Source organism: Myodes glareolus, chromosome 24 (genome assembly GCF_982192425.1).
Source record: "Myodes glareolus chromosome 24, mMyoGla1.1, whole genome shotgun sequence".
NCBI classification, from domain to species: Eukaryota; Metazoa; Chordata; class Mammalia; order Rodentia; family Cricetidae; genus Myodes; species Myodes glareolus.
The window spans coordinates 8,874,003-8,886,166 of record NC_142049.1 but is presented as its reverse complement, the minus strand read 5'-3'; the positions used below and the strand labels follow the sequence as shown (position 1 = coordinate 8,886,166).

Here is a 12,164-nt window from a genome sequence, read left to right as displayed (position 1 = left end):
AATTTACTGCATTCATAATTAGGCCATGAATGGAAAGAGCCTTTTGTAATAGTCTTTTAAGAAAAAAAAAACCATTTTTTCTCTTATCTTGAGGTCTCTTTATCATGGGGAGATCTTAAGATGTCATCAAAAATATTCATGCGGTATTATTCATGCTTATCAGGGATGCTCTCAGGGCTTTATATGTAACCACCAAGTCCTCCTAGTGACCCAGACAGGTGAATGCGATATTGCTGTTCCTTTACTAATGTGGAAGCTAATGACCGGAAAACAACCAGAAATCACCCACTCAGGTGACTTACAGAGATTGCTGTGGAGTCGGAATTCTAATCCTCACAACACTTCAATCAAAGACTCTGCTCCAGTCTAGATACTAATTGTATGTATGATGTTTTTCTCATTCCTTCCTCCTTCCCTCCCTTTCTCCCTCCCTCCCTCCCTCCCTCCATCTGTCCTGGCTAATTCTATGTCAACTTGACACAAACTAGATTCATCAGAGAGGAGGAAACCCCAATTGAGAAAAAGCCTCTGTAAGATTAGGATGTAGGGTATTTTTTTCATTAGTGATGGACTTGGGAGGGATCCATTCATTGTGGGTTCTGGGTGCTATAAGAAAGCAGGCTGAGTCAAGCCATGGTGTGCAAGCCAGTAAGCAGCATCACCCTATGGTCTCTGCACCAGTTCCTGCCTCTAGGCTCCTAACCTGAGCGAGTTCCTGCCCTCACTACCTTTGATGACTGCTATGTGTTAATTGTGAGCAAAATAAACCCTTTCCTTAAAAACATGCTTTCTGGTCATGGTGCTTCATCACTGCAATAGAATCTCCAACTTGAGTCACAACAGTTAGACGTTGTACACACTTCCTCTAGAATTCGGTATTCAGAGTGTGATGTGATTGCAACATCCAAGCAAAGTAAAGGAGAGGTTCTAGAACCCGCCCACTCAGGTTCACTTCCTACTCATGCAGAAGTTCCCTTAGGTTCTTGGGACCTCAATTTTTTTCCACTGGAAAAATGAGCGTTGTAATAGCACATACTTTCCTAGGTTATCATGGTGTTTAATGAGTTTATTTTTGTAAATGGCTAGCCGGTAGATAATTAGAAGATGCATATGATAACAACTGCTATTATTGCCATTATTGGAATCATTATCATTACTATATGCCAGGTACCATTTTAAAAAGAATAAAATAAATAAAATAAATCTTGCCTTAATGGGATGCATATTAAATTGGCAAGTCTTTCCGTTTTGAGATAGAGTCTCGCTATGTAGTGCTGGCTCACTGGGCATGTGCCACTGGCCCTGGCCCTTTCAGTGTTAAATCTTGACTATTTCATTTTCAGTGATTTTGTTTCATAGTTCCATGTATTTGTCAAACCAGGAAGCACAATGTTTTCCGTACAGTTTGTATAACCACACCTATTTTATAAAGATAAAATGAATTAGTATACAGAAAAATGTTGCAACAGTTCTAACTCATAAAAGCACCCAATACACGTTAGTGGCTTTAATTAACAGTCTACAGTGTGGGTGGTACTATTTCCATCCTTTCTGAGTCTGTAATTTGTAGCTATAGTGATTTGCATAGAATTTTTCTCCACGGAAGGCTTTTGAAATTGTGCTTATGTTCTGATCTCTTACCACTGCCAAATAATATGATAATTGCCTAAGTAAATACACTCATTATTTCTAAAACAACAACAAGAAGATATCCTAAAATCAGGGGAAAATTTCTTACCATCTCATACAGATACATACTCTGTTTTTTTTTTTTTTTAGCAGCAGATCAATTAAGTTTGATTATTCAATTTCAGATAGTTGTTTAAATGAGAGGAGTAACAAGAGTAACCTGGGCTGGCTCAAGCTCTTCCATAACAAATTATTTGCGCCTGGCCAAGACTCCATTCCCACTCCACCTGCCAGCATTGAAGAGTGCCAGGGAGTGTATATGACAGGTGTGTTTGGTTGCATACTACCCAACTTTCATGGTGATTCAAAAATCTATTCTTGAATTCTTATTTAAAGAAATCCCTTGCCTAAGTATTAAAAAAAATTGGGACAGTTAGTCATTTAAATTTGGGTCATTTAGAGCATGCATCAACTGAAAATCAAGGCCCGTTTCATTAGGAGCGATTGGATGCCTCATCGCTCTATGGAAGGAAGAGACTGGGGATGAAGTCTGGCCAGAGCAGCCTCAGATATGATGCAGGAGTCAATGGCTCTCTCCTGACTTTCCTTAATTCAGATTGGACTTGGGGAGAATCTCCTCCAAAAAGGTAGGAGACCCCCTTCAAATTGAAGCTGCCATCTAGATTCAGGAAGTGTTATGTCTTTAGAGCCATGTCCCAAGGCTTTCCTCTCTGGTTTAAATTTTTTAAAAAAAAGAATAATTCTTTAGATTCTGTCTGCCTTTAAAGTAAGTAAGAAAGTCAATGATTGGTTTATCTTTCTTTTCAATTGGTGCTATCTCCCAGATTGACGGGTGTGAGCAACGCTCAGAGTTTCTCCTGTGGACCACAGGTTGGTGGCAGAGCAGATGTGAGATGTGGAGAACTTAATGAGAAGTGGATGCTTGCCAAGTGGGTAGGAGCAAAGTTAAAACCCCATGAGAGCCTGAGTAAATCCGAGCATGCTCTGAGTTGGGTCCAGAGAGTCCACTAGTTTTTTAGAACCCACACTGATAAACACTTTTCATCTGACTTGTAGCAAAGGACAGGAATATGTGTGAGTTCAGAGCTTGAAAGAGTGAATAAGTGGGGCGTATGTGGGGGGATTTAGATGAATGGAAAAATTCATTTACTCAAGTTCTCTAGATTCCCACGGCCGTCTATAAAGGGCCCAGCACAGACATGACTATTTCCAAACTTCTTCATGAGAAAATTGAAGGAGAGAGAGAGAGAGAGAGAGAGAGAGAGAGAGAGAGAGAGAGAGAGAGAGAGAGGAATAGCTAAAATATGTGTGATTAGTATGGCCAGAGAAAGGACTTGAACTCAACTGGTGTAGGTACCTTGTTGACCTCTCTATGACATCACACGGCCCACTCTAAATGATGGTCCTAATGTTCTTTGTCTCTCTCTTCTTCGATTACTTTAAAGAACCCCAAATCTCCTTTTAAATATTGTATTTAGTTGTAGAAAATACTACGTTTCATTATGATATTTTCATGTATAAACATAACATTTCATTGTTCTTTGGGGAATTTTAAGTGTGTTTATTATGAAGAAGAATACCCATTCTCTATAAAAAGCCATGTAGTAAATATGCCGAGCCAGATATTTCTCCTCGTGTATCAACCATTACGCAGTTCTGAACACATAAGAGTCTGAATCTATCTGTATCTATCCCTGCAGAGTCGACCCCGGTTATCAGGATGTCAACTGTACTCTATGGTGTGGCTGACACATACTCATCTCCCTGTCTTCAAACGCTTCCAACACTATAGAATAAGAATCTCTTTAGAGTCACAGTTCATATAGCAGTTTTAAAATTGACCAAGCCTCCCCACTGTTTATAGCAAAAGTCCCTCTAGGGTCTGCAGGTACCCGTAACTCCAACTTGATCCCTCACCTAAAGCTGATATTCCCATAAGTCACCCTGCTTTTCTACACCATCGGGATTATTTCTTTTATTCCCAACACATTTTTTTCTCTAATATGAATGACAGTCTCAGTGTCTTCTTGATAATTTTTCTTTGTACAAATAAACTTTTAAATTCAATTGATTCCAATCACAAAACAAAACAAAACAACTAATTACAGAGATTAGGTCCATTAGAGGACCAGGACTCTGAGAAGATATATATTACACAGTGACTAAGTCATCACTTGCATGCCATTGAGTTTAAGGGGGGGAGACTATATCTCATCTGCTTTTGTACACAACATGTAGCATCTAACTGACATGCTGCAGTACTATGAATACATTCGCTTCAATAACTGAAAGTACTTTATACAATACTTTAAATCCATTTTATAATACTTTGAGTCCATTTCATATCCAAAATCAACCAGCACATTTTAATTGGCTATCAACTGTTTTGCCTCAGTCTCTCCTTTAAGCTGCAAAATATAATAACCAAGGCCATTTTTTTTTATAAAAGAACACATGAAAACATGACATAGACATTGAAAAGACAGCCAAGAATACTATTCACATTGCCTTGGGAATATCAAAAGAAATAGCTGGTTCTTTCAAAGTAGAAAAACCAATTACAACATCAAAAACTATTTTCTCTTTCAGGAAAAAGTGATGTACTAGATAAGTAGAAGTCTCGTAGCAATGTCATTTTTTTAATAGAACTTCAAATTTTAGTTTAACTCCAGGCTCTTCTCGTTTCTTTTTCATGCATCACCTGAAAAGTCACTCTAGAGATAATCTGTGTCTTTATCTAATATGCCAAACAATTTAAAAGGCTTTCCTAAGGAAAACATAACACCTCCGCGTAAGATATGTACTCAGTTTATCCCTGAGCCTTTGCTAGAAGTCCAAGGAACTGAGAACTTGAATTTCCCCCTGAAACTCAGACAACATAGAAAAAGTTCTCCTTAATTTTGTCAATTTATTGCTGCCTTTTGAGATGTCAATCTAGGATCGATACACACAAGCATAGTTCCATAGGTTAAATTTCCCTGTGCTGCCTCAATTATGAATCTGCGGTTTGAGGCAGTGACAGCTGTACCTGTACTGATGGACTTCCCAAACAGACTCTGGGAAATTCTCAGATGCCCTGCCAATCACTGTAGTTTAAAGCTCACACATCCCTCCCCCCAATACTTTTGGTTGGTCTTTTCAGCAAGCACCTCAGTAAACCTTTGCTATAGTATCATACTTTGCATTTGGTTGGGGCTTGATATGTCTTGGTTGGATAAAGAAACAGGTGCATTCTTTCAATATTATTTTTAGGTAAGGATTTCAACATGTTTTACTGTTATTATGAGTAATATTAAAACATAGACTGAAGAAGGTCATAGACTGGGACATTGTGACTAGCCTAGAGATGGGACTTTATATTTGACTTCTTCATAAAAGAGACCATGCCTTATCTGAGGATTCAGCAGCAAAGTAAGATATAGTTAAGAAAATGGAATCAGAATCTTCGAAACATTTTTATGAAATACTAGCTAGAGTTCAAGAAACATCAGCTTGGGGGTGGTTACACCTCCTTGGAGAAGTAAAACAAAAACTCTGAAACAAGTCATTCTGTCTTTCTGAAGAGTCCACAGTTGTCTAATGGATCTGTGGACGCTGAACACTAGAGTAACTTAGGTAGGAGTGTAATGTACAGTGAGATCCCATCACTGTGGTTTGCTCCATCTGTCTACGCAAATATCAAGGGCTAGTGTCATGCATTTGTCATGAACTGAATTAAAAAAATGTGAATGGAACCTGGTCGGGAAGTAGGTATCAGTTTGCTTGTCCGAAGATCATATTTTCCTTGTTTACTTATTTTTATCTATTAAAATGAAATAAAAGTGTACAATTAAATTTTCAGGGAGAGATATAAAGGTGTGTGTGTGTGTGTGTGTGTGTGTGTGTGTGTGAGAGAGAGAGAGAGAGAGAGAGAGAGAGAGAGAGAGAGAGAGAGAGAGAGAGAGAGAGAAAAAGAAGGGTGGGCATAATAGATAATAGGGACCTGATTTTTCTTTCAGAGAGCTTCTCTAACCAAATGCAATTTAAGCTTGGATCTAAGATGACCAGAAGTTTTTAGGTAAAGTGTAGAAAAGCCTTTCCATTCAAGCGAAAAGCACATGGGCAACACCAGAGACAGGTGGAAATGTAACACAAGTAGCGCCTAGAACTATGCCGGTGTGAGTACCGTGGTCAGCAGAAAATGAGGTGTTCAGAAGGCAGGCAGGTGCTAGATCATGCAGAGCCTGGCTTTGCATTTCATTGTAATGCAAACGGAGAGAGAGATTTGATCTGTTTTCATCTGACAGATCACATTAGCTACATCGCATTCACAGTAGGTGTGAGACTGATGGTGGACTTGGTGAGAACAGTTAAGAAGCTATTATAGGGAGGAGATGATGGGAATTGATGAAAGTGTTTGCAATGAAAGGAAAGGGAAGTGACTGGACCTGAGGGGTTGTTTTGAGGACAGAGTCAATTGGACTTGAAGATGGACTCAGTGACGGAGGCCGGAAGACCAATATTGCTAAGTATCACGCTCAGGTCTTTGATTTCAGTCATTGTGCCAAGGTTGATGTCACTCATTGAGTGGGTGATTGGCGAAGGAGTTGCTGAGTGGGTTTGAATACTTTTGGCATCAATGTGCTTCTGAAAAATGCCTCCAGAATGGTTGCACATATACATCTGTTTTTCCAGACAGATAAAGGAGAAGACAGTGATAAATTGAAGGAAGGGGCAAACGAGACAGAATTAGAATGAATGAATAAAAAGAATAGAATAAAATAAATAAATAGAATAGAATGGAAAATAAAACCTCCAAAGTCGTGGGAAAGGTAGGTGTGGTTTGGTGCATATCGACATCACTTAGGGCATATGACTTGAGGATATGCTGAGCAAACCACAATGCCTTGATCTGCAAGATGAAGAAGTGCCTTTATTTAGAAAAGTAAAAGATGATCACATCTGTCTCATAATGTGATTCTGAGAATTGAAGGAAATAATTCATAAGAAGTACTTTAGCCAAATGCCTGGCTAAAGAAGAGTTCATTGTACAGAGCTGACCATAGAGAAGTCTTTATGGCAGTGGGGAAATATATTCCTTTCTTTCATGGCTATGAAACCTCAGTCCTTGAGTTTCTAACTTGTATAGGTCATCACACCAACAAATAGCTTTTTTGGAATCTGTAAAATGGTAGGATTTAATTAATATTTATAAATCACTATGCAATCTCGTTACGCTTAAATTATTGCAATAAGTGAAATTTTTGAGCTGATGGGATAGTCAAGATTTTCCCATCTATTTCTAGAAATGCTAGCTAGAATTTAAAATTTGCTATTTAGTTTTCTGAGAGATCAGTAAATGAATTTTAACAGAATTGCCTTAAAACATGAAAAAAATGTGTTTTAAATGAAGGTCCTTTCAATATATTTATTTTCATTTTGAATCATTCTAAAATCTGTATGTATTTTTCTCAGCCCGAACAACATTATGAGGACACTGATTCTGAAAACATAATTCAATAGGCACCTATTCTGCATAAGAATCTTCCACCTTGCTCTTCATCTAGACTGATTTTGCAAGCGTCTCATGGAACACTAGATTTTATTTTTCCTACCCTGTTTTCCCTGTGACTCTGGCCACTATTTGATAACAGTCCTTTCAAACTCTCACACACGTCTTAGGATATTAAGGCAGAACTGTGTCTAGTCTTTAGACATAGAAGAATTTGCCTGAAAAGTTGTTATGGAAAACCTCAGAATACTCTAAGATCAAATTTGAACTGTATATTTACTGCTCAAATCATGCCAAGGGACATCCCATAATTTTCCTTGACTTTTGTATCTTTACATATGTAGGGATGAATGAAATAAGACAACAACATATATAAAAACCTAGCAAGTAGCAAAGTGTAAATATTGTTTATGGCTACTGTGGTTAGATAAAAACCAATTAATTGTATAGTTCTAGGAAACTGGTTAATTCCTCAGAAAGTCAGTTATATGAGGACTTTAGTTTAATATTCTAATTGACATTATTTAACAATAATAATATGTATATATTTAGGTCATTGTGTCTGAGGCATAGTGAACATTTATTAAGTATTATTTAGAATACTCATTAAATGTTCTCTTTTATCCCTCTAATAAAGGAAATAGTGCTGGAACAAGGTAATTATTTCCTTATTAAACACATGGAGCTCTACATGATCATGTCTGAAAGTGCTTTGTGAGCACAGCAACAAGAAAAATCATAAAAGCCATGTTCTCAACTTCTCCCATTGTACCATGGAAGCCGAACATCTCTCCACAAGGAAGGTGCTTGAGCACAAAAACGGATGAGTGGAGGCGAATTCCACCCACCAAGCCTTGTGGAAGCACATGCAACTGGAGGCGAAGCGAGGAAGCGCATGCAGTACCTGGTCATGTCAGAGTCAGGGAGCAGGCCTAGATGGTAGTGGGGGTAGGGAGCTGAGAGAAGGAAGCTTTTGTCACACTCAACAGGGGAATAGTGCCTGGGAGAAGCAGGCTTATCACCCAGTTTGTTCACAGTGCTGTAAACGGGTTCCGGAGGCCTGGTAACACAAGAGCAAGAGAAAGATGCAGAGTTAGCACACAGGAAGACCAGTCCTACGGCTAGCAGCAGTTCACTGTGTTTAAAAGGAAACATCCAACTTCAAGACATTTTATCATTATGTCCTCATATAAATCAATTTCTCTGCTTATACTTAACCCATCATACATTATTTTTAGATTTATTTAGACGTATATTGACTTTAATCCTTAGCCTCAGTTGTGAGTAGATCCAGCTCCATAAATGTGTTTAGTCCAGTATGACCTGGGCAGGGTGTTTTGTGAACAAGCTGCTTGCAGGGAAGTTGATTTTGCTAGGATCTTTGTAATTATTTCCTGCTGAATTCCCCCCTCTAAGCAATATGATGACTGGTACTTCAATAGCTATCTTGGACCATGAAGCAACCTAGAGGATAAAGGTAAATTATACAGGCAGTTGAGCATAAAGGATCGGCGTGTAGAGCCGGTGTCACGGATGACATGTGGGATATTACAGTGCCTCTGGGTTCCTTTCATGTGGGATAAAAGCACATTATCTAGTTTAAGGTACTGTCACCTTTTGTCATATAAACAGGAGCTAAAATTCAGACGACTTTTATAAAACTCAAGGCCGTAGCTTTAATACAAAGAAATTGCTATCTTAGCCCACCATAAGGGCAGACACACTCAGTTTCATTGCACCCACTGAACACTCTTCCTACATAGGGAAATATAAGGAACACTATTTTCTTACTTCATAGTTTGATGTTTGTAACTGTTTGGAAAACTCAATGAATCTCTGTGTTAACATTGCTGGAATCTGCTCTAAACTGCCAGGACAGGATCTCAGAAAAAAGAAGTTAATGAATATAAAACATTCCCATGGTGATGTAACCCCTGAATCCCATTTGCCCAGGAGAGCTGACTCAATTGTCAGTCTGATGTTGACTCTACAGATCAAGAAGATTATGTTACCATTTTTTCTAGTTAAGTTGAACCATATTTAGAGAAAAAAATAAACTCAAACTGACTAATATATGTCCTCCAAAACATTATAGCTATATTGTATCCAGCTAAAGATAAAAGCTACATTTTCTGAGTACCATATTACATTCAAGTCCATGAAAATGGACCTTGTGTTTTGCCAAGAGCTGGACTCTTTAAACTTTCACTTGCGTTTTTGTAATAATTTTAATGTCTGTATAACATTATTACATTATTTAAGAATTAAATAATTCAGTGTTTGGGGAAAACTTAAATACATTGGGTTTTAGAAGGAGGTGCCCTTTTTTCTTGCTTATAGTCACTCACAGTGTTCCTTCATCATGAATTAATTACTTATCTAAGCTTAGTCATGTATCACCCAAAGCCTTGGAAAAGCAGAGATAAATTAGTAGTGTTACAGATTCATGTAGCTCTTAAGTTTAATCTGCCATTCCTTTCTTCCTTGTTTGTGTGTTACTTTTATATGGTCATATGCTGAAGATTAGGTCTCTCTGACTCAGATTCTTTTCTTGGTTGTAAAACACTTGATGCCTGTGGATGTGAATCAATGAGAAGAAACAAAAACTAAAACATAGTCAAGAGAACCCTTGACTAAGTTCTCTTGCAAGCTAACAGCAAAATCAAAACGATGGTGAGACTGTAGTTCGTCTTTCCAACCAATAGCTTCATTAAAGTCCTAGATTCTGCCATGTAGTATATAAAATGTAGGTCTCAGTACAATGCATAGCAAGTGCTACACAGCTATGTTCAGAATGCTCTTGCTAGGAACTGTATAAATGTTCACTGAATCAACAGATAGTATTTGCTGTTCTTTACCAAGAAAAACACATTTTTCTGGCTCTTTCAAGAAAGCCCTAAGCTATTTTGAGTATTCTAGATTGCCACTAGGTCTAAAAATTTTCATATCATTATTAATTTTTAGGTTACAAAGCGGGATGAAATCCCAGTGGTGCTGTTGAAAAAAGAAAGAGAAGCTTAAGTACGTGGCATGCAGGGTTTGTGAACCCTCTGAAGACTGAGCCCCTTGTATTAGTCTCTGGCCACCATGTCTGCCTGTAGTCCTTGAGAGCATTAATCTTCTCTTGGAAGACTTCTTAGCTCTAAGCCCCAGAAGGTTCAATACCTGCAGCCATCATGTTAGTCATTCTTTGTAGTTATGTTCCCTGTGACATCTCTTCAGACAGACAAGGAATGCCAATCACTGTCACTGGGATCTGAGTGGCTGGAAGAGATGTCACCACGACTCCAGTAAAGAAAAGCAGTGAGCATATGATTTTCTGTAACGTGAGTCAGCTAGTCATAAAGGACGACGGACCTGTTTATCTTGTTACAAGCACCCAGAGTTGGAAAGCAATGAATATGGAAATCCGCCGAAGGCATTTACTTCCTCTCTTTATTCTGTGGTTATCTCCGGCACTAGTGGAAGAGATAGCTGACGATATTAGTGAAATCTCTAGGTGAATTTATACATAAGTCATTTATCCTGCCCTGCACTTACCAAAGGCCATAGGAAAATGACTTCTTGGTCCTATCGGCGGAGCTATCAGCATGTATTTGCTCATCTCTGGCTTTATAATTGCAGGATCTTGTAGCATATAATTAACACAGTTCTGGCCCTTGGTGACCTCTGAACTCCATTAGCACTTGCTATTTACTCTGCTTCTTTTGCATTTTTAATCACAAATAAACACACAATTATGGAACACTGGAGAGGGATGCTGCGTGCATATCCTATTTAGAAAACCTACCCTGTCATGGCCCCACCCTCCCCCCACTTGACTCCAACTCAACTCAACCCTGCATAGCCAGTGTGTCTTAGACTATTTGACCAGAACCAGGCCCCTTCTGTAGTTCATGTTATGTGTGGTAGGGATCAAAAGAAAAAGAGAAACAAAAACCAGGACTACTTAATTGGATTCTTCTATGAGAATTGGATAGTTGTTAATAAAGGTAAAGAAACAGAAATTAGCTGGCAGTATAAGGAAATGCAGATACACAGAGTCACTGTAGAGGCATCTTCTAACGATAAAGAACCAGAGTGGACCTGTACCTCACTGTACCCACTGTCTATGGGTTTGCAGTCTGGGCTTTCTGAAATATATTCAAGTAAACATTACCTGAACACACAGTAGCAGAACTATGGCCAGACCAGGGACCCTGAGACCCAGATTTGGGTTAGTGGAAGAAAGGTCAATGTCCTATAGTAGTTTTTTTCCCCCTGAGACAGGGTTTCTCTATGTAACAGTCCTAGTTGTTCTGGAACTAGCTGGCCTCAAACTCACAGAGATCTGCCTGCCTTTTATAAAAAACATTCTTGAAGATTTTTCATTACTTTTTTTCTTTTTAATCGAATTTTAAAGGTAAGACATAAATCTTCAAGTAGTAATTCAGTAATTACCTAGCATCCTTGTAAAAAGAAGTCCAATAAAACATGAGATAATTAACTATATAGAAACTTAAAGCCACAGAGTTAAGATTCAAAAAAAATCTTATGTAATTAAGCACTAAGCTGGAAAAGACATCTGTTCATATAAAATCATCAGCCTTTTAAAGATGTTCTTATAAATAAATGAGAAAAGCAGCACAAAGGTCATTGGCAACTAATCACAAAAGAAAAGATAGAATTGGCAAATAGGCATACACATATAAATGTTTGATCTCAGTGGGCATAAAGCTAATGTAAGTTAAATCAAGTGTCCCTCTTTGTGTCCTATAGAAATAGAGTGTCCCTGAGCTAACAGATCATCATTTAGTTGTGGTAGGGCAAGGCAGACGCTCATATTTCTGGCGCTATGGGGTGTGAAACTACTCGTAATTTCCCAAGAAAGCAGTTTGGCAGTACATTTCAGAGGCTTTAGCTGTGATCCTGTCTTTTGTTTCAGACATTCTACCTATAGGCGGCTTTCTTAAAAAGAACATTTAAAAGTGTGCAAAAAGGTTTTTATATAGAGAAAGCTATCTTTTGTTATTAGAACAAGAAG

General features: G+C 38.2%; 1 protein-coding gene across 27 annotated transcripts in view; it reads right to left on the bottom strand.

The window, feature by feature from the left end:
- Positions 1-12,164, bottom strand: part of Dlg2 (discs large MAGUK scaffold protein 2) — a 1,777,227-nt gene that overhangs the window by 393,999 nt on the left and 1,371,064 nt on the right. For 22 of the 27 annotated variants that reach the window (XM_085683002.2, XM_085683004.2, XM_085682999.2 and 19 more), the window contains one exon: positions 8,046-8,201. The exons of the other annotated variants lie outside the window; for them this stretch is intronic. In XM_085683002.2, the coding sequence (XP_085539128.1) occupies positions 8,046-8,201 (156 nt within the window). The remainder of the gene's footprint in view (positions 1-8,045; positions 8,202-12,164) is intronic. 27 annotated transcript variants of the gene reach the window in all.